At 36.8% G+C, this 24,230-nt stretch overlaps 1 protein-coding gene across 1 annotated transcript in view; it reads right to left on the reverse strand.

Annotated features, from left to right (window-relative positions):
• Positions 1-12,762: 12,762 nt before the first annotated feature.
• Positions 12,763-24,230, reverse strand: part of GRM8 (glutamate metabotropic receptor 8) — a 923,112-nt gene continuing 911,644 nt past the window's right edge. Inside the window, exons 10-11 of the mRNA XM_055421210.2 lie at positions 19,655-19,901; positions 12,763-13,196 (exon numbers count right to left, since the gene is read on the reverse strand). Of these exons, the coding sequence (XP_055277185.1) occupies positions 13,147-13,196; positions 19,655-19,901 (297 nt within the window). The 3' untranslated portion in view covers positions 12,763-13,146. The remainder of the gene's footprint in view (positions 13,197-19,654; positions 19,902-24,230) is intronic.

The raw sequence follows: 24,230 nt of genomic DNA on the forward strand, positions 1-24,230 counted from the left end.
TGGCTGCTATCCAAAAATCTACATGCAATAAATGCTGGAGAGGGTGTGGAGAGAAGGGAACCCTCTTACGCTGTTGGTGGGAATGCAAACTAGTACAGCCACTATGGAGAACAGTGTGGAGATTCTTCAAAAAACTGGAAATAGAACTGCCGTATGATCCAGCAATCGCACTCCTGGGCATACACACCAAGGAAACCAGAATTGAAAGAGACACATGTACTCCAATATTCATCACAGCACTGTTTATAATAGCCAGGACGTGGAAGCAACCTAGATGTCCATCTGCAGACGAATGGATAAGAAAGCTTTGGTACATATACACAATGGAGTATTACTCAGCCATTAAAAAGAATGCATTTGAATCAGTTCTAATGAGGTGGATGAAACTGGAGCCTATTATACAGAGTGAAGTAAGCCAGGAAGAAAAACACCAATACAATATACTAATGCATATTTATGGAATTTAGAAAGATGCAAATGATAACCCTATATACGAGACAGCAAAAGAGACACAGATGTATAGAACAGTCTTTGGGACTCTGTGGGAGAGGGTGAGGGTGTGATGATTTGGGAGAATGGCATTGAAACATGTATATTATCATACGTGAAATGAATCGCCAGTTCAGGGTCGATGCGTGTTACAGGATGGTCGGGGTTGGTGCGGGGATGACCCAGAGGGAGGATAAGGGGAGGAGGGAGGTGGGAGGGGGTTTCAGGAAGGGGAACTCATGTATACCCGGGGCGGATTCATGTTAATATATGGCAAAACCAACCAATATAATATTGTAAAATAATTAGCCTCCAATAAAAATAATAAAAATCACATATACTTATAAGTAATTATATTGTGGTACAAAGAACCTATAGAATTAAGACTAAAAAAATAGTAAAATTTGATAAGAAAAACTATCTGAGATACAGTGTGTATCATGGACCATTTGTAAGAGAAAGTTTCTCCAACTCAAATCTCCAGTCCAGTGGTTTACAGGTTTACTGAGCACAAGTTCTGATTTGAAAATAGAGATTCTCTGGACTTCCCTGGTGGTCCAGTGGTTAAGATACCATGCTTCCAATGCAGGGGGCATGGGTTCCATTTTTAGAAGGAGTACTAAGATCCCACATGCTGTGGGGTACAGTCAAAAACAAATAAAAATGTGGATTCTCAAGACCCATACCCTGAAATTCTAAATCTGTAGTCTCCAGCAGGACTTCATAAACTACTTTTAAACCACATCCCTGTAGACCCTGATGCAAGTTGTGTTCAGACCAGTTTTGGAGATCCTTGCAATTAAAATGATCCTTAAAGGATTTTTGTTTTAGTTGATTTCTGGAATAACCATGTTCTACTTGAAGATCAAAGTTAATTTCTGGGGTTAGTGGGTACCAATCAAAGAAGAGAGGTGAGGCAGCATTATGTATATTTAAACATTTTTTTATTTTAATTAATTTTAGGCTTAGCCATTTATAGATTGTTTCTAAAGCCTCGCTCTTAAATGGTCCTTCTGTGATGCTGAGCACGTGAAATGGTAACAGAAATGTGTGGTAGACACATGAGGCCTGAGCTCACTGTTTGCCTCTTGCTTATCTTGTAAAATGACTTGCCCACATATATTTACATAGTCTTTACATATTTTAATTTAGAAAATTGTCACCATTTACTGATATATAGTATGGACTCTTTTTTGTGTGTGTGTGTGCTTCAAAATATGATGCCAGTCAGCTTAGTTGGTGGAGGAACCATACCATAGTCACAGTATTTAAATTAAGCTCTGAAACTATATAATTTTAGAGCAACTCGAGTATTTACTGCTAAATTTTCCATTAAAAAATTCTGTAGCCTATTCAATAATAAATAAATTTTATGCAGCCATTAAAAAGTTCAAGAAAATTTCTTATCAGCATATAGCTATGTTAGTGACCTTTGCACAACCTCTCAACAAAATAATGCCATTAAATATTTCAATACCATCATATGGCTTAATTTTATCATTCCTGAACATTCAAAATGATTTTAAATATTTATTTAACTTAATTCAGCATGAGTCATTTCATCCTAGATTTTAATGCTAACTTCAGAATATATAGTGACTGAAAGAAGGAATCATTATTATGTATCTATGGTGAAAATTAAATTAAAGTATATTTTAACACACTTGTGAATTTCTAAAGCTGACAGCAATAAGGAATATACTAAGAAGACATTTTCTCTTTATTATTCATATTAAATATGCCACTCTTATATTCCGTAGGCAGAATGAAACCCATAAATATGGTGATTATATTTGAATACTATGCAGTCAATACACTTAGAAATTAAATACGTTGAAGCAACAGAATGTTCTTTCATTGGTTACTAGTAAAGAGATACCTCCTCTGTAGGGGACAGCTGTCAGTGTTAGTTAAAAATCCCTACTGTGTAAATTGATAATTAGGTACTTTCTGAAAAGTGAGGGGTTTGCTATTGTAGGCTATTATAGCTTCTTCATAATAGTTAAGACCAATCATATCAACCCTCTGTATTCTGATTCACTGACCCACTCCATAAAGTCATTATGGACAATTGTGTCCAGCCACCCCAGGGCTCCATTAAAGATCTGTGCTAGATCTCAGATGCCTGCTGATAGAAGACACATTTTCTCAAACCGAACCCCAATTATACTGCATGCATAGGTATAACAGTTTTTGAAACATCCATTTTATATAGCACAACCTTGGTCTAGTTTTTGCTTCTTAAAAATCATCATTAATGTTGCAGTGTGTGTGTGTTGGTTAGGAGAATTAGGGGAAAACTGGATAGGACTCAGACTTTTACAACTTCAAAGCACATGAAAAACCTCTTTTAAAAATAATTTTATTTATTTTTGGCTGTGCTGGGTCTTCGTTGCTGAACAGGCTTTCTCTAGCTGCAGAGCGCAGGGGCTACTCTCTACTTGTGGTGGTTTCTCTTGTTACAGAGCACAGGCTCTCGGGTGCATGGCTTCAGTAGTTGCAGCTCCTGGGCTTGAGAGCACAGGCTCAATAGTTGTGGCCCGCGGGCTTAGCTGCTCCATGGCACACAGGATCCTCCCAGATCAGGGATGGAACAGGTAGATTCTTTACCATTGAGCCACCAGGGGAGCCCTAGAAAACTTTTTTTCTTAAATTGCACCCTGGATCTCGTATAGTACTAATAAAGGTGCTTGTCAACTGTCTATCCAAACTCTTTCCCTCTCCCCTCCGATCTAGGAGAGATTGGATATGCCAGTGAAAAGGCAACAAGGTCTCTGTCAGTTCTGCCTTTTTTGCTCTGCTGGGAGTTTCCACTGTAATAGACTCCAAGACTGTAGATAACTTCTGCTTATGGCAGTGCTAGGGTTATGGGCCCAGTAAATAGCCATTAGGTAATGACAGTGTTCAAGACCCAAAGAGGTTGGCTGGGCCCAGTTTGGTCTAAGGAGTATTAGCCCAGTGTTGTCGATTGTACATCTCTATTCTTGACTCAATTAATGATGGATGATTCAACACCGAACTTTAATAATTTTCAGCTTTGATTGTCCTGTCTGTAAAATGTTATGATTATAATGTCTGTATCTTAGGAAGGACATCATGCACTAAAATACTAAAAAAGCACTCTGCCTGAAAGAAACAATTGTGGCTAAAAATATAATAAGAACACATTTGCAAATGATTTGTGTGAAAGTCTGAATAAAGTTACCCTTACCCTGTGTATGGCAATTGTAAAGCTAAGGATGACTTGTGCAAACTTACCAGTAAGTTATAAATACATCCTTCAAGTGGTGTTTTTTTTTTTTTTTTGGTAATGTCTTTCATTGTATTTGAAGATTTTTCAAATGAGATACAACAGATCATAAACCATGAAGAAAAAGGCCTGCATTCTGTGTCTGGCCTTATGATGTACATGGATAACTGTAAAAATTGTACATTAGAGGCAACTCAGAATAGAAATGAAAATTCAAGCAAATATAAAAGTTAGCACTAACTTGAATTTATCCAAAGACTACCCCTCATCAAAATATATTCTTCAGAGTTAGGAAGGATGGTTACCTTTTCTATAACAGATCAGACACACTAGTACCAGAAGTCCGATCGAAGGATTCTAGGAAAAAGAATAGGCTTGTGCCTAATATTTTCAGCTGACCCCTAAAGTGTCCTGACTTTCTGGTGACACATCCTATCCAATACATAGCTCTATACAAGCTCCATAGCCAGGTGCTTGATGATCTCCGGCAAGTTTAATCTTTATCTCTGTTTCGTCATCTATAAACAGGAGCAATGATAGAACCAATCCCACAAGGCTTTTGCAAGATTTACTTCAGTGCAGCAATTACAAAGCTATGTGATCTGAGGACATCATAATCTTACAGATTATATATATATATATATATATATATATATATATATGGTATTGCTGCATGGCATATAGGAACTCAGTTTCCCTGAACCTGTGTCCCCTGCAGGGGAAGCTGGGAGTCATAAACACTGGACCACCAGGAAAGTCCCTAGTTTTTATTATAGTTATTGTAATTATTGTTATCATTAGGTGTCTCATCATCCCTCTCAGCTTGTAAGCTCTTTGCATCTCCACACAAGAAATAATGTATGATTTTCACATTGTTCTTATTGAAGGACTAAGTGAATGACTGAATGAATTTGATGAATTTTTTAAAAGGCAGTTCAGTTTAAAAGGCAAGCCTTTGAGAAATAGGGGGCTTGTATACTAGCAGAAATCATGACTAAAGTAGTGTAGTCATGCAGCCCTTAATATTTATTTTGATCTCAGGCAATATCCCCTTTATTTACTTATTCTATATTTCAGCCAGGTAACTATGTTTGATTTTTTTTTAATATGCCTATTTTTGACTGTACTGGGTCTTTGTTGCTGTGTGGCTTTTCTCCAGTTGCAGTGAGTAGGCTTTTCATTACAGTGGCTTCTCTTGTTGTGGAGCACGGCCTCTATGATATGTGGGCTTCGGTAGCTGCAGATCCTGGGCTGCTAGAGCACAGGCTCAATAGTTGTGGCACATGGGTTAGCTACTCTGTGGCATGTGAGATCTTCCTGGACCAGGGGTTGAACCCATGTCTCCTGAATTGGCAGGCAGACTCTTTACCACTGAGCCACCAGGAAAGCCCAAAAGGTATGTTTCTTGAGAAGGCAATGGACCATCTCAAACAAAGAGAGAGTTTTGATTGAGATAAAAAGTTGGGGGTAAAATATAATATTCCTGGGGTAGATTCTGAGAAGCACCATTCACTTTAAAATAACTCAGAAGCCAAGGAAACAGAAAGCTAGAGAATAAAATTGATCCGAAGACCACAGGGTATTCCTGGGAAAACAACAGAATATCAACAATGACTACAACAATAATCAAACAAAATTAAAATACCACAAAAGAACTGGGATAGGTCCCAGGAGATAGATAAATACTATTGAAAGAAGCTTGAAGAACAAATAAAAATCAACTCAGGGTTCAGTCTGGAAGAGAGAGTTTAGAGAAGACGGAAAGATTTGGTGACATCAGGAGATGATCTAAGACCCTGCTGAAAATATCACAGAGGGAGCAGAGGCTCATTCATAAAGTATTTCCTGTACCCAGACTCATCATAAGATTTCTAGAGTTATTCCAATTAGTGATTCATGCATCTTTAAAAATGCAAATCAAGGAGCCCAAGTGGGAAGAAATATTGGACATTCATACTCTAGTATGAATTATATTTCCTTCAATGCATTCTTCTCACAGTCTCCTCATCTCCATCCTTTCAGTTACTTAAGTCAAAAGCCCTGGAATCACCCTTTTCTCTCAAACACATCTAATGCATCAGCATATTAGTAAGGTTTTCTGTTAAAATGCGTAGAGTTTAACCACTTTTCAACACCTCCACTGCTTTACCCAGCCAACTCCATAATCATCCAAGAGTGTGTAACCAATGTCTGTGCTTCTGCCTTTGCCTCCTTGAAGCTAATCTTATTTTCTTACAGCAGTCACAAAGATGCAGTTAATTTAAGACCCACATGCCACTCCTTTGCTCAAAACCCTGTGAGAGTCTCCCATCAGTTGGGGTAAAAGTTCCAGCTCTCTCAGGGCCTTTCAAGAGGTTGTTCACCACATGCCCCTTCACTTTACCCTGCTCTGCATTTGCTCCTGCCTCTGGACTATCTCCTCGCCATTCCCTCTGCCTTAGAATTCTCTTCCTCAGGACTCTGTGTAGATCAGTCCCTCCTTTGCTTCAGGCTTTTAATCATGTGTCATCCTCCCAAGCTATCTACCTAAGATTTCAACCCGTTACTCTACAATTGTTACTTAACCTATTTCATATACATTTTCTCTGATTTTTTACCATCAGTATTTATCACTTACACATCCTGTACTTACACATTTATTTATTATTTCTCTGTCATATAGAAATGTAAATGCCTTGAGGACCAGGATTGGTTTTTTTGTTGCGGTCTATTTTATCTGCTAATACATTCTAAACCAGTCCATCATAAAGGAAATCAGTCCTGAATATTCATTGGAAGGACTGATGCTGAAGCTGAAACTCCAATACTTTGGTCATCTGATGGGAAGGACTCATTTGAAAAGACCCTGATGCTGGGAAAGGCTGAAGGCAGGAGGAGAAGGGGATGACAGAGGTTGAGAGGTTGGCTGGATGGCATCACTGACTCAATGGACATGAGTTTGAGTAAATTCCAGATGGACAGGGAGGCCTGGCATGCTGCGGTCCATGGGGTTGTGGAGAGTTGGACACGACAGCAACTGAACTGAACTGAATACGTTCTCAGCACCTACAACATTTCTGTATAGCTGGTCCTCAGTAAACAGTTTCTTAAAAGTGAATCATTAAACTATCTTAAATATATGTTTTATTACTTAAAAATCCAGCTGTAGTAGGTTCCCTAGGGGCCTTGGATATGCCTTTTTGATATCTGTGTGTGTTAGGGATGGGGACTGCTTTGACATAGAAATGAAATTTGGAATTGAGGTGTTGGAGCATGGAAAAATATTAGTGGATCCAGAAATGGAAGATGCAAAAATGGATCTTGGAGTACCTAGAATGTATGAAGAGGCTATTCGTTAAGTGGATAACACGTGTAGGAGGTAGAAAAAAGGTCAAGAACATTATGAGGAAAAAAAAAAAAGAAAAGTTAGCAAATGGCATCTTGTCCGTGGTATGCTTTCTACACGTTGCTTCTTCTTCCTTCTTCCAGGTTAGTCAAGATTCTCATTGAGTTCCAATGCTACTAGAACTCCATTAAAAAATTGAAGTGAGGGGTAGATGGGTGTTCATAAGTTCTAGGATATTTGTTGAAAAGCAGAGCTCTATTCATCATACTTCTGCCCTTGCAAATTCCAGCCCTCTGATTGGGAAGACTTCATTCTTGCTTATCTTGCCTGGAGGACACCAGTGGTAGGATACGAAAAAAGACCAGAGTAATAGCCAAGGACAACTAGGAGATATACACGGAGGCAAGATAAATTACCCATGGCTTGTCATCTTTCGTTACACTCTTGAAAAGACAATTTGCCCTTTTTGCATAATATGCTACAAAAAAGAATAAACACCCCCAGAGACAACAAATACCTACAGGACAAAAGGAAGAAATCACAGATTCACAGATTGTGGAACTGCCTGATAGAGGACCATGAACTGAAGGCTGCAACACATTTATTCGCATTTATCCTCCATATCATTTTATTCAATCCAGCCTCAGAGTTGCATACAAATATTAAAGAAAGAATAATTAAAACAGAATCTCATCCCAGAACCCTTCTTGTACTAACCTGGATTATCTTAATATGATTTTAGGGGTGTGTGTGTGTGTGTATGAGCACGTGCTTAGTAGTGTCCAACTCTTCTCAACACCATGGACTGTATCCTGCCAGGCTCCTCTGTCCATGAAATTTTCTAGGCAAGAATACTGGAATGGGTTGCCATTTCCTCCTCCAGGGGATCTTCCCGACCCAGGGATGGAACCTACATCTCTTGGGTCTGCTACACTGTCAGGTGGACTCTGCCAACTCTGCCATCTAGGAAGCCATTAGGCATGTATGTGATGTTTATTATTCAGACACTACAAATGCAATGTTTGAAGTTAGGGGGAAACAATAAAATATAACTTAGAAAAATTATCCCAAAACCTGAAAATAGGTTAAAGGGGATTTTTCCAATATAGCGCTCCATTTGAATTTCTGTCAACACGGTTATTTTACAACTCTGTAAATACAGGGGTTAATTCATCATTTTTATTTAGTAGATTCAAGTAATGTCTGTCCAGTGGAACAGATGACCTCTAAGTTTACAGTTTATCTAGTTTTATATCTTATCCCCTGATATATCCCAATGCATGCATGTTGAGTCACTTCAATAGTGTCTGGCTCTTTGCGACCCTATGGACTGTAGTCTGCCAGGCTGCTTTGTCCATGGAATTTTCCAGGCAAGAATACTGGAGTGGCCATTTCCTTCTCCAGGGGATCTTCCCAACCCAGGGATCGAAACTGTGTCTCTTGCATCTGCAGGTGAGTTCTTTACCACTAGCACCACCTGGGAAGCCCCTGATTTATCCCAATATCTAATTACAAATATTAAAAATATATATGTGTATTTATCATTAGCTTCTCATCTGCTCTTTGCAGTAGTTTTTAACATATTACTGGTTTCCTAATTAATAAGTGGACTGAATAATATCCTTAACTTATTCCTTTTGCCTCCTTATGAAAGTTATATTGTTAACTCTTTCAGAATTATACAGTACCATTCTGATAATTTTCATGAGCTCTCTTCATTAGCTGTCTGATAATTTTCATTAGATCATCCTATGTTCTAGTGAACTTACCTAATGGAACTTAGTTCATCGGTGGTTGTGGTGGCTGTTCAGTCACTAAATCATGTCCGACTCTTTTGCTACTCTATGGACTGTAGCCTACCAGCCTTCTCTCTTCATGGGATTCCCCAGGCAAGAATACTGTTCATTGGTAAATAATCTTACTTGCTTACTTCAAAGCCTGATACATCAGGTTGATCTTTTGCCTTTCTTGTTTTCTATAATCACATCACCCCTACTTCCCATCCAAGATAATGCATGGCGTATTCTTAACTTTTTAATAAGTCCCAATCCATTCTTGGCCTTCATACCTTTGTAACAAGTAATTTGTCAAAGTTAACTTTGTTAAAACTACTTAATTAGGCATCACACAGTTAGAAAAATAAATATTTAATGGGTCAAATTTCCTTTTTTCTATCCTTATCACTCTGCAGATAGCCAAAATATAGTACAAGGTTTTAAACACACTGAGTTGGTTCAACAGTAAATATATATATATATATATATATATTAATATCCCAATGAAGGGTTAAATTAAATAAAAATAATGGCACTCATAAGTCATAGCATCATTAAATGCTATGCTACAAAGTTTTGTAAGGAATAAACTGAAATAGAACATAGACAGTGGAGTTTTTTTTAACAATTGTTCTTTTTGCTACTATAATATGATATTTTCCAAGAATGACAGCAAGCTTCTGAACAGTCATAGACTTCATTTCTTAAGGAAATCTTTTCTTCTAGCTATGGTCAAATGTTTCTTCATTATTCATATGTCCATTAAAAGGGAGCAATAATAAAAGCAAAAAGAAGCATTTCTAAAGATTATTTTGTATGATTAGAATATTCTATAATTTGGTATTATTTCTTATTCATCCTTTCATGCAACCTTATTGTTATTTTTAGTAATTTTATTCTAAAAGGTAGATGAAATACTCGCATTAAAGGAAATTAAATAAATGAAGTGAGAAAAATTGGTAATGTTGCATAATAGAGTTTAAGAATGGCATTTCTTCCACTTACTGACTGAATAAAATATCACTGTTGGCTGACATAATTTAGAAAATTGTTATTCTCCACTGTCATTGGTAAATAATAGAATATAGAGTCAAAAGGGAAGGAAAGAAAACAACACAAACTTCTGTTGTTAGTGAGATTTCCTATAATATGGTATCTACTTTAAAAAAGTAAAATCCTGTTCTAAAATAATAAATTTTCTGTGAAAATTTCTGATAAACACCAAAAATTAAGCTTAATCATTTAGCTCCCTATTCATGTCCCAGTGGTCACCCCTCAAATTTAAATTTATGATGTTTTCCTTAAAAATAAAATTAGTCTGTGCCAGCTCAACCATCACTGATTCAGACGCCTTTAAATATTAGCAAGTATAAGCTAATTTTTTTTTTTTAATTTGGTTGGCCCAAGGTCACACTAATATGTTGCTTATTGTCTACAAGTGACATTTGCTGAATACTACCTTAGGCTACATTTTTAGCATTCCCTCTGGCATGCTGAGATTAGATGTGACATTTCCTGGCCAGAATAAAACACAAGGTCGATTCTAAAGAATATAATACTATATTATTTCCATGCAACTTTGCATTTGCTTATCTATAGTACACAGGCAGTTCATTTTAAAGCATAGGACTTATGAACCATTACTAGGCACATGCTAAATCCTTCTCCTTACAAGATGTCTCCCACACTGTCCCAGGCTGTATGATGATCTCCTGAGAAAATAGCTTCAGTGGAGGTCAGAACGTTCCAGCTCCTACTATAAGAGGGTGAGGGAGTTTATTGCCTCCCCATTGCCTAGGGAGATGATAGTTTCATCAGGAAGAAAATTTCCCACTGAGATTATGTTATACAAGATAATTGGCATATGTAAATCTATGAAAACTATTATTCAACTCTATTATGAGCTAAATAAAAATTTGTAGAACACCAAAGAATTATCAATTATTTAAAAGCACTTAGGAAAGACAACACATTAGTAAGTTTGTAACTGGAAAAACAATTTGGAAATGTCATGAATTTGGCTTAATGTTTTATTTTTCTTCCTAAAGCCTTAAAAGGAAAAAGTCATCATAATAATAAAAACCCACTGTTGGTCCAGCTTTGCTCTCATAATCACTCTGTTGCATCTACTTACCCTGACCAGAGTCAATTATTAAACGAAAATATGAATATATACTTGAATTTTGCTCTCTGAATGAAATACAAGGCTTGCAAAATTCAAGCATTTTTTCCCTCAGCCAAACATCTGTATACTTTCTAGTTTAAAAAAATTGCAAAAATGGATAGTAATCTCCAATACAAAGAAAACTGTCCATTTAAAATTTAAAATATGATCATAATTAATTTTCTTGGTTAGCTGTTGATACGGAGCTACATGGCACAATAAAATATATTAAATATGTAGTTATAAGTTTATTTTGTTTTAAACTAGGTCTTATCTAGAAAGGCACACCTAGAGATGGGTTTACAGTCCTGAATACAAGATTGTATTTATCAGTAATTCAGATTATCTGAAAACTTGAAAATAATGCTCTGTCTTGATTTACATATTATCTACAAGCAACAGATACTATAACAAAAGGCCAATAAGTACCCATTTCCTTCTGTATGCAGCTCTCTGGGTTGGGGTCTAGGAAATGTTACTCTGTGTTGAAGGTGCCTGAACTATTCTACTTCAACCCTCTATATTAAATAAAGTGACTGTCAATATCCTAGTTGAAGTTACAGAGCACAGGTAGCTCTTTATAAGGAGTGCAATGAGCCATCCAAGCTAACTCAGCAGAGAGAACATTTACTAACAAAATGATCTTAGAGACCCATTGACTTGATGGATGTCTGGGACTGTGTAGATAAGAGGCACCCATGACAACAATGGTAGCAGATTTGAAGTCTTTAACAGGGTCCTTTTAGCCAGCCTAGCATGGTTTATTAGCGTGACACAGACTCCCTGTTCTCTCTCTCTTTAATGATACTGTTCTATGAACCAATGAATGTTTTCATTTGGAAAATAAGAAAGCATTGACATGTTATCTGAACTGTGGTTTCTTTAGTGATGTCAAGAGAATAAATATGTTAATTCTGTGCTTTGAGGAATGTATTGGATAAGGGTCATTACTTCATTGATTTCACTGGACACCAGGTCCAGGTGAGAAAAAGTTAATATTATACACCTTGGACTATTTCATTATGCAAAAGTTTGACTTAGAAAATGGAGAATTTCAGTGATACTTGGATATACTTTTAGATGATGACTTTCAGATTACATTCTCACAAGTCACGTATAATGTTTAACTCATCATTTGTTAATTATGATACCTGAAGCAACTGACCTGAAACTACTGCTTGATTCTTCAGAAAAGAGGCAACTGCTATGAAAAACTACCACATAAATCTTGACATAGTCTCAAAGTCTTACACAAATAATTCTTTTTGATATAGAAATAAAAAACAATCTTCTTCACATACAAGGAAATATAGAAAAACACATTCCTCAAGGAAATATAGAAAAACACATTCCTCGAGGAAATAGTATTTTAAGTGAAGTCGCTCAGTTGTGTCTGACTCTTTGCGACCCCATAGACTGTAGCCTACCAGACTCCTCTGTCCATGGGATTTTCCAGGCAAGAGTACTAGAGTGGATTGCCATTTCCTTCTCCAATTTTCTTGGCACATCAGGCCTTTTACAGCAGGAGTTAAATAACAGCAGAAGTACCAACTGGAAAGAGTTTTCCCTGGCTTTAAAACTGGAACAAAACAACTCTCAACATTTGCAAAACATTCCTTTATTATTAGAAATAAATTATTTGTATAAAAAATTGCATGCGTCAACCATTGCATTTATTTTTAGCACAACCCAGGGCTTCAATCCGGTCAGCCGTTACAAGAAACAGACTCATTGTCTTATACAAGTTGAACAATGTGGGACAGGAACAGGAGTTCTCACAATCACAGAAAAATACTTACAAGAATAACATCAGACAAGGTTTATTTCATATTTCAACAGCATTTGTTTTTGTTTTTGTTTTTTTCACAAGCTAACATTAGTTTCCTTTTGTGATTTTTTTTAACTGCTCATGAATAAGCAATACTTTAGCTTGACACTCATTGGTTGTATTGTATAAAACGGGTTTCTTCACTCCCTATTATTAATACTTTTGGCTTGTGGCTACTTTTTGTTCCTTACAAGATTGACTATTGATTTGATTGATTGTAGTCTACAGAGATCTCCAGGAGTGAGTGTTGGTGGTGTCACGTTCATTGTTTAAGATCGCATACCACATTTCTTCATATTGTATCATTTCCCTGTTTCAGATTGAATGATTGCTGTAGCTGATATATGTCGTCTTGGTGGAGGAAGCTGTTAAGACAAATTAAGACAAATTATAGTACAGGATAAAACATCAGTTTGTTAAAATGATCTTAAAATTCAAATTATAAAGACTTTTTATGATACTTGGTCTTTACAACATGTTTTTTTAAACCACGTGGTAGGAATTCAACATCTGTAGAAATAAAAAGCAGAATTTTTGATCTATGAAACCACTAGTCTCATTTATAATATACAAATTTAGCAGAAAATTAAAAATATGAACACCTTGGTGTTTAATAAAGTTAGGCAAAATTCTATTTAATGTGTGTTTTGATTAACAGAGATTTACAGTATAAAAAAAAATGAAAGAACAGATCAATTCTGTATCCTGCAAAATAAAAAAGGATTTTTTTTTATAATCCATATTAAAGACATCAATTTTTTGAGCCTGTTTGATGACCAAAAAAGGGTCAGTCATTATAATTAGTCATGCTTTGAGAATGAATATATCTTTTATTTAAATATAATACTTTTAAATTCTAAAAGTGAATGTAGTAAAATGTATTGCCAACACATATTTATGGTCTGGTTTCATCAAAAGGATACAAATGGAGATGTTTAAAAAATAAAGACTTGAAGAAGCAAATGAATAATTAATTTTTCTGGTACCAGCTTACTGTGAAATAAAATCCATTATTTAAGATTATTAAACAGGTATGAACAAGAAAATATTCTAAGTCAAATTGATATTCATACTTAAATTTCCAGGAATACAAGTCTAAATCCAGATAATTCCTTTGTGTTTTTGAAAGCTGTGATGGACTAAATCTCTGTTCTAAAATTCAAATGTAATGTTCTATTTTTCAGTGGAACTCTGGAATGAATAAGAAAAAAGAAGAAAAAATGCTAAACATCTACGTTTCACTTTGTTGTTTAGTCACTAAGTTGTGTCTGATTCTTTTGGGACCCCCCCCTCCATGGGTTGTAGCCCACCAGGCTTCTCTGTCCATGGGATTTCCCAGGCAAAAATACTGGAGTAGGTTGTCATTTCCTTCTCCAGGAGATCTTCCTAACTCAGGGATCGAACCCTCATCCCTTGAATTGGCAGGCAAGTTCCTTACCATGGAGCCACTAGCGAAGCTTATGTATTTCACTACATAAATTCAATTCAAAGTGAAACAGACTTTCTTTTTAGACAATGATATTTACTTTTGAACACTGAATAAGAAAATTGTAAAGTTCCTTGTCTGAAATAATGGGTGATTAGACTCATTCCATTTTAGTGTGCATGAACTCTGATAATTGACCAGATAATTTTTTATCAGAGACCAGCATTACCTAAAGACCACAATCAGTAAAATTAAAGCAAGTAGCCCAGAATGTTCTAATAGTAGATGTTTTTGCTATTTTTATTTCCTTGACTATCATGAGCTTCATGCCAAAAACATGGGACGTATCTGCATTATCTTTCTACTTTGCTCACATTAGGTTATTATTGACGTGCAATTGAAAGGAAGTAGATCTTAGACTTGGTTTTAAACTGCATCCTCTTCTCTACAAAATAAGTGCAAAAACGTCACTAAACCAGGTTATATCAGTTTCATCACTGGTCCACAATCCATAACATTGGGTTTTTGTGAGGACAGAGGCAGGGGAGATTTGTGGGGCAATAGCAGTTTTCTTAGAGAATCAATATGGAATGCTTAAGGTGTCTGCTCCATTTGGTTTGGTGTAAAATGGGACAGTGATTTTTATGGTCTTTAGTTCATTTTCAATTTTTTTTTTCTTTCTTGTTTGTATAATGCTATCATATGCCTCTAAATATTTTCTAAGAAAATAAAATCTATATTTCAGCTATGCTTTTGAAAGACTTTCATATGATCTTTGTTGACAAAGAAAAATTATGAGTTAAAAAAATGGTCCTGAAAGAAAAACACTCAACTTTTTGCCATGTTCAATATATTTAATAACTAAACATGTAAGAAATACTTATCAGATTTGAAGATGGCTAGAAAGAAAAATTATGGAGGTAACAGAAGAACAATAACCAAAAGACCTTGACGAAGATGATATTCAGATGTTACTCTTCAAGGATCATTCCAATTTTAAGACTCTAAACCTCTTTATAAATTCATGTTTTATTTTTTGGACTCTTAGAAGTGACCGCCAGAAAAAGATGGTAGAATTCTACTGAGAGCTAAGACTATAATTTTCAAAAGGAAAGTAATCATAATTTTTTTTATTAGAAAAAGGATGTAAGGCTCTGAACACTTCTGAATTTTAAGTCATATCTTTTCCATTATTCAGAAACCAATCTAGATTTTGTGGGCCAGACCACTAGGTAAAATGATATTGCACACAGTAAAGCAAGTTGTGTGAATGTTTTTTGCAAGTCAGTGTATATAAGGGCTTCCCAGGTGGCAGTAGTGGTAAAGAACCCACCTGCCAATGCAGGAGATGCAGGTTCGATCTCTCGATCTGGAAGATCCCCTGGAGAAGGAAATGGCAACCCACTCCAGTATTCTTGCCTGGGGAATCTCATGAACAGAGGAGCCTTGGGGGCTATAGTTCATGGGGTTGTTAAATGTTGGACACGACTGAAGTGACTCAGCACATAGGCACGCACACACGCAGTGCATATAAAGGTTACATTAGGACTTCCCTGGAAGTCCAGTGGTTAAAACTCTGAGCTCCCAGTGCAGGGTGCACGAGTTCTATCCCTGGTCAGGGAACTAAGTCCCACACAGGGATTTGGCAACACATGGCCAAATAATAATAACTCTGCTTATAGCATTCTATAGTCTATAAAGTATGTAATAATAGTGTGTCTAAAAACATAATGCACATACCTTAATTAGACAAAAATATTGCTAAAAAATGCTAACCATCATCCAACAATGCAAGTTTGCCATAAATGCTCAGTTTTTTGAAAAAAAAAAAAAGATGCAGTATCTGGGAAACAGAATCAAGTGAAGCTCAATAGAAGGAGGTATGTCTGCAGATTTTCATGGCAGCAGCAGTACTTTTGCCTTCATCCCAGCAGTGTTACAGAACACGAAGGATTCAGAGATGCACATATGAGCTAATATAATACTTCTGATGATGGATATGCTTCGTGAAAATCAGGTTTGAATGCAGCAACGGTGAATTTCCTGTGCACACACACTGGGTTTCTAAGCCAGAGAAAGCGGATCTACCTCCAACAGCAGCTGTTCTCATGAATTATGCATGAACAGAGCTTAAGGACTACTATGTTACAGCATTTGTTAATTGGGTACCGTTGATAAAATTCATATATATCAACTTTGTTCCTAACTCTCTTTTCAGGAGAAGTTTTATGAAACAAACTTGACCTTTTTATGTGTGCAATGTAGTGTTCTGTAAATTCAGTCATTAACATGGACTTGTTTGGTGTACCTTCCAGCTTTGCATTCCTTTTATTTATTCTATGTACCTTTAGAAGCTTTAAAACCTTATATGTATGATCAGAATTTCAGGCATTAATAAGTCATCTTTATGATGAAATAGCTTAAGTATGAGGGACTTGTAGAGATCTATCAATTTGAAGAAAAAATATTGCATGTATATCATAAATACACAGCTAATTTGAAAAAAAATTCGAACTGTAGAACAGTAGCCATAATTATCAAAATCCTTCACATATTAAAAATAGAGATGCTAAAACAATAGTTTTTGAATTTTGTCTTCTCTTTTCTATGAACCCACCAGGCCAATTTATATTTTCAAGACAGCAATGATACATTTACTTTTTACAGTGATTTATGGTTTACAAAATACTATCCTGTATGTCATTGTCATATCATGGTAGTGAGTGTGATTTATCAAAAATCTGATAGCAGAAAGTATGAGAATGCAAAAACATGGACACAGTCCCAGTGGATTAACCAGCTTGGACTGGTTGAGAATGGGCTCCCTCAGTTTTGCAAGGAGGCATTTCAAATCCAAGGAGGTATAATACTAGTTACAGAGAATTTAATGGCAAAGTTTTTCGAGTTTTCAATTATACTTCCAAAGACATAAAATGTTCTTATAGAAGAAAAATATTGCATTTAATCTCTTCAAGTTTTTGGTAGTTTTAGAGAGTTTGTGATTTTGGAAGACTTTTGACTCCATTCAAACATGTGGCAGAGGGGATAGGCATCCACGGGGTCCATGGTTGCTAGTCATCTAAGTAAGCAAAGGTTAATAGTGGTTACAGGGAGTAGGATGGAAGAAGGATGTGTGAAGATTTCCTACACTATTTCTTGAATGTCTGAACTGTAATTACTTTATCTGAGCCTAATTTATTCAACCCAAACCACTCCTGTAAAAGATGAAAACTACAAAGTACAGTTTAACCTTCTTTGAGGTCATAATTGACTTTATCTTGATTCACCTTATCTTAGGTTTCTTTCATCTTCCAAAAGTAAGCATTCGACTCCTCCAGAATATTATAGGATTACCCACCAGAGAGGCTCCACTTTTGTAATCTTTCATTCTTATTTCAGAAGAAATAGGGAAATGTACTCATGCTATGAAATTTCCATTTCAGCGTCAATAGAAAATAATAGAAGGAAAACAAAATGTGTTAGACTTATTTCTATGACATGGGATTAGTCTTTATCAACACTGGAAATTTTCCCTTCAGGGAAGCAATTTATTTTTTAAAGGGGTGGAAAAAGTTGATTATTTTTTTCCTTACTACGTTCCAGAGGTAAATCCAGGATAACTGATATTTACTTCACTGTATATTTGCTTGTTTCCATTTGCAACCATATTATATAAAGTCCTTTGGATTGCTGTTAAAAACCAAGTGCATCTATAGACTCTGTTGAGTCATACTGAGACGTGCCAGTGTTCAAACTGTATCACTGGCCAAGAGTAGTTTATTGACATCCTACAATAGGTATTAACTTCCTGAACTGATGCTTTCAAGGCAGGGAAGCACATTAGATTCTGCCCTCAAGTCACAAGCATTCTACTCTGATAGAATGCCTTTAAGAGTAGTTTTAGTACACCCTCTGCTAAGTGCCCAAATATCTCCACTATTAATCAATTCCCTACCTATAATCAGAGGTGGTTTTAACAATTTGATACCAAACCAATCCTTATTGTGCCTTCTCTTGTACTTTTTTAAGGGTTCACATTTGCAGAAGGGTGAATAGATATATAGATAAATTTGATATTCATGAACTGAAGGTCATCTTCCTAGAGGATCTGGCCAGTCATTCCAAGAAGTCTGACAGTAATTGAAGCCAGTAAGTTTAATTAATACATGCTTATTTACTAAAGATAGTTCTGCATATAGGGCATTAAAGTAGACAGTGTTGTAGATTAAGTTGTTTTAATAATTGAATCAGCTAAAATCAACTCAATCATCCCTGTATTTCATGTCAAATGTACAGAGAACAGGAGATAAAGCCTCCTGGAAGAATCTGAGAGAGAAAGTGTGTGTGTGTGTGTGTGTGTGTGTGTGTGTGTGTGTGTGTGTGTACTCTCACTGTATTCAACTTTCTGGTATTTTGCAATACATACTTTCAATTTGCTGTTCTTCAATAGATACCAAGATGGACTTGAATAGTTCAGTTAAACTCTACTGGATTAGTTTGGTAATAGTGTATAATTATGTGCTTCTTCAGGGATGAATACAGAGAAAAGGAAAACAGGCGAGGAAAGGAAAAGTGGAGGGGTGGTTGTAGCAAAAGTCCTATATTCAGGGTCATGAGACTTTCAGAGAAGAACTCTTTCTGAATATATATTAAGAATTAGAGAGATCAATGAAAGCCAGAGAAGGGGATCACTTTGGGGAAATAAATGTTGGCTAACTAGCTTTCTCCTCTACCTAAATAGCATATTGTCTACTTGTGTAAGGGGCTTCCCTGATGGCTCAGTGGGTCAAGAATCTGCCTGGAAAGCAGGAGACACAGGTTTGATCCCTAGGTTGTGAAGATCCCTTGGAGGAGGGTATGGTAACCCACTCCAGTATTCTTGCCTAGCGAATCCCATGGACAGAGGAGCCTGGCAAGCTACAGTCCATGGGGTCACAAATAGTTGAAAACAACTGAAGCAACTTAGCACACACACATGCTATTTGTGTAAGATCTTTGGTAACATGCTATATAAATACTAGTTAACTACTAATTCTATGAAGAGCAACCCATATTGAACTACCAATTGGAGAGTGAACACTAAAGGATAATTTTATAAATGGAACCTAGTTCCAAGCTTCAAGCTCTGTGACGCTTCACAAGAGAGACTTGAGTGTCACTCTTTGTGAAAGAGAATTTGTGTCTATGTTCATGCTCTGGAGAGGAGCCACTTGCATTGAAATCCTTCGGTTCTAACCAAACGGTTCTAACCATCGTGATGGCCTCATGGTGTGTGGGTACCACCATGCCCCTGGAACCATGTTGTACAGTCCCCAAGACTAGTAGAAGAATGTTCAACGTACATCTATCAGGAAGTGCTCCCGCTCTTGACCATCGGAAAGTCTACGGATGACTTACTGTTGGTTTCAAGACTCTCACAGAGTTCGCTTTTCACCTCGCCATTTGGTCTGTCATTGCCTTTTTGGATCAGTTTGCTTTGCATGGTGGCAGCGGTCACCACAGCCTTGAAGCTCCTCTTGCGTTTTTGAACGTTCTGCTCTGGATGAAAAATTATAATATAAACCTTGGGCATATATAGCATGCCTAGAGACACCGAAGCACTTAAACTCATGGAGACAGTGAGTGTTGTTGTCTGGATGTACATCTGAGGAAGGAAAAAAAAAAAAAGGAATCAATGTTGGTAAGCCTGATCTATATGATACAGCAAATAACACAACCACTTCCTGAAATTATTTCAGCTTCTCTTCTAAAAGGTCCTTATTAAAATTACCCTTACTTATAGTCAAACATTCTATTACTGATAAAGCTCAATTCCTTAAAACAGACCAAAAAACAAGTAGGCTGATGGAGCTTAACTTCCTGTTTAGCTTGTAATTAACCATATATAAGGAAGGGAACAAAGCTAGTCTAGCAAAAAGCTAACACTTTATGTCACACAAACCTTCTTCAGGGGGGTATCCCAGGGTCAAACGTTATCCTTTAAACAATAAACTTAGAAGCCTAGAAGGTAAATTATATACAGGAGAAATAGACTGGGAGTGAAATAGTCCATAACATCACTATTTCACACCATTGCTTGAATAATGCTAGTGTTTGCATCTACACAAAATGACTTAAGTTGAGCTTCCAAACCTGATAAATCACAAGCATGCCATAAGGGCTTGATTTTCTTAACAGCCTCTCCCACCCAAGGATAATTTTGAGGGGGTTCTAGATGACAGCCTCAGATCAAAATTAATGTGGGTGCTTTTAGAAAATAACAAAAGAATTCCTCCTTCCAGGATTGAAATACGCCCTTTGGGAATGGGTCCTGACATCTGCATTTTGAGAATTCTCCCTGTGTGTTCATTTTTTATCCTTATTTCACTGAAATTGACTGTTCTGGTGCTTACAAAGAGAAGGCGCTATGGAAGATTTTTCTTCCTGCAATCTAGAGGTTAATGAGCTGAAAAAGTCAAGCATAAAATCATTGCTTTTGGCTTTTTCATTTTGTTATGAAAACAGACATGATAGTATTTTAATCTTTTCTCTTCCCCAGTATTATTGAGGTATAATCAAAACATAGAAATTCTATATATTTAAGTATAGAACCTGATATTTTGCTGAACATATTATGAAATTATCTCAATCAAGTTAATTAATGTATCCATCACAGTTACCATTTTCTTTCTTTCATTCATTTTTTTTTTTTAATTTGGCTACAGAAGGTCTTAGTTGCAGCTCTGAGGCTCTTCACTGCAGTACATGGCTGTGGTTGCCAACAACATGTGGGATATTAGTTCCATAACCAGGGATCGAACCCATATCCCCTGCATTGAAAGTCATATTCTTAACCACTGGATCACCAGGGAAGACTCTTATTCATTTTTTTTTATTTTATTTTACTTTTTGGTGAGAATGTTTAAACAAATTTCTTAGCAAATTTCAAGTGTATGCAATTCAGTAATTTTACTATAGTCACATATTCATCTTGCATAACTGGAAGTTCATACGTTTTGAAGAGTATCTCCCCAGCTCCCCTTCCCCTTGCCCTTGGTAACCACCATTCTGCTCCCTGCTTCTATGAGTCTGCCTATTTAAAATATTTTTTAAATAGTTAGGCTATTTTAGAGCCATCTCATTGGAAAAGACCCTGATGCTTGAAATATTGAGGGCAGGAGGAAAAGGGTCAACAGAGGATGAGATGGTTGGATGGCATCATTGACTCAGTGACATGAGTTTGAGCAAACTCAGGGAGATAGTGATGGACAGGGAAGCCTGGTGTGCTGCAGTCCATGGGGTCGCCAAGAATTGGACACAACTGAGTGACTGAACACATGTGAGTGAAATCATGTGGCATTTGTCTTTCAGTATCTGGGTAATTTCCCTTAGTATAATGTCCTCCAGGTTCATCCATGTTGCCACAAATGTCAAGATTTCCTTTTTTTTTTTTTTTTTGAGAGTCAGTAATATTCTATTATATGAATATATCAGTTCAGTTCAGTCACTCAGTCGTGTCCGACTCTCCGCGACCCCATGAATCACAGCACGCCAGGCCTCCCTATCCATCACCAACTCCCGGAGTTCACTCAAACTCACATCTTTAAAAATAAAGACCTTTGATTTACTAACATTTTTCATTTCCTGAGCTCAAAAGATAATTTTTCCCAAATAAGCTGGAATACTGAGGCCACAAAGTAGCCATGTTTTAAGATTATGAACAGATCCCTTTATCATCTACATGATCTTCATTAATATCTATTCATGTGTAATGATACCTATGAAAACATAAAGTTGTCAGATTGCATCTGGTAATCCCCAGGACCGAAACAAATTGTGTCCTTTTTAATAAAGGCTCAAAATACATATATCTTCAAGAATAAATACTTGAATCAGCCTATGGCTGCCTTTTTCTAGGGGAGACTGTTTCTATTAACAGAAGACAAAGCCTTGAGGTAAGACACTGTCCAACCTGTGAAGAGAACTTCAGACACCACTAAAGAGGTTGTCCTTGTCTGAGAAATCATATCCCATGAATTACTGAGTTTAAATTCAGTTTATCTACCACTAAAGCTGCTCTTTGCTTAAAACCCTATCATGAGTGTAAGAACACCCATCAGGTAGGGATATTTCAGGATTGGCTTGTTTCAAAGTTGACCTCCTCCAGGAAGTCTTCCATAATAAATCTTATTTTAATTATATTGTCCTTATTTTACTTCTGAGCACTGCTGCTGATGCTAAGTCACTTCAGTCATGTCCGACTCTGTGCGACCCCATAGACGGCAGCCCAGCAGGCTCCCCCGTCCCTGGGATTCTCCAGGCAAGAACACTGGAGTGGGGTGCCATTGCCTTCTCCAATGCATGAAAGTGACAAGTGAAAATGAAGTTGCTCAGTCGGGTCCGACTCTTAGTGACCCCATGGACTGTAGCCCAGCAGGCTCCTCTGTCCATGGGATTTTCCAGGCAAGAGTACTGGAGTGGGGTGTCTGAGTACTAATGCACTGAAAAATAAATACACTGGAGCACTTGTTAATGTGTAACTATGTAAATATAGTCATTTATGTAAACTTTGTAATAATTCATATAAAACATACAATTAGAGTATAAGCTTCCTTAGGATCTGTAATCCACATTTTTCCTTACATATCTCTAAAAAATACATAATAATTACTTAGATACCACTCATAATACAGAAATTAAATAATAATTATTCAATATGTAATAATAATAAGAAATTACATGATAATTATATACATAATGTAATTACATAATAATTACTTGGAGAAGGAAATGGCAAGCTACTCCAGTATTTTTGCCAAGAGAATCCCATGGACAGAGGAGTCTGATGGGTTACAGTCCACAGGGGTCACAAAGAGTCAAGACATGACTTAGCAACTAAACAACAATGATTACTTAGATACCACTCATTATTTTCAAGTATATGAAGATCTTCAAGTACCCCTTGATTTACACAAATAATATAAAATGTGTTTTCTATACATTCCATTCTGTGAAATGGACATTGGGATTGATGACGCTTTAAATGAGAAACAAAATAATGAGATGTGAATCCAGACTATAAAGGTTGGCCTTGCATGTTCATGTGCATGCTAAGTCACTTCAGTCGTGTCCTACTGCTTGTGACCCCTTGGACTGCAGCCCACTAGGTTCCTCTGTAAGTGGGATTCTGCAGGCAAGAATACTGGAGTGGGTGGCCAGCCTCAGTAGAGGCATCATGAAAATACATCCCTCAGCAAAGTGATAAATTAGTACATGCCACGACCTCTCAGGCTCAGTTCAGTTCAGTCACTCAGTCGTGTCCAACTGTTTGTGACCCCATGGACTGCAGCACACCAGGCTTCCCTGTCCATCACCAACTCCCACAGATTACTCAAACTCATGTACATTGAGTCGGTGATGCCATCCAACCATCTAATCCTCTGTCATCCTCTTCTCCTCCTGCCTTCAATCTTGCCCAGCATCAGGGTCTTCTCCAATGAGTCAGGTCTCAGGTGGCCAAAGTATTGGAGCTTCAGCATCAGTCCTTCCAATGAATATTCAAGACTGATTTCCTGTAGGATTGATTGGTTTGATCTCCTGGCAGTCCAAGGGACCCTCAAGAGTCTTTTCCAATACCACAGTTCAAAAGCATCAATTCTTTGGTGCTCAACTTCCTTTATAGTCCAACTCTCACATCCATACATGACTAATAGAAAAACCATTGCTTTGACTAGGCTACCTGCCAACAAGTGAAAACCTATATTATATTTGAGAGAACAATACAGTGGAAGTGAGAAATAGATTTAAGGGACTATATCTGATAGATAGAGTGCCTGATGAACTATGGACGGAGGTTTGTGACATTGTACAGGAGACAGGGATCAAGACCATCCCCATGGAAAAGAAATGCAAAAAAGCAAACTTGCTGTCTGAGGAGGCTTTACAAAAAGCTATGAAAAGAAGAGAAGTGAAAGCAAAGGAGAAAAGGAAAAAT

The sequence above is a fragment of the Moschus berezovskii genome, chromosome 3 (genome assembly GCF_049115385.1).
Source record: "Moschus berezovskii isolate FMDL1 chromosome 3, NW_MosBer_1.0, whole genome shotgun sequence".
NCBI classification, from domain to species: Eukaryota; Metazoa; Chordata; class Mammalia; order Artiodactyla; family Moschidae; genus Moschus; species Moschus berezovskii.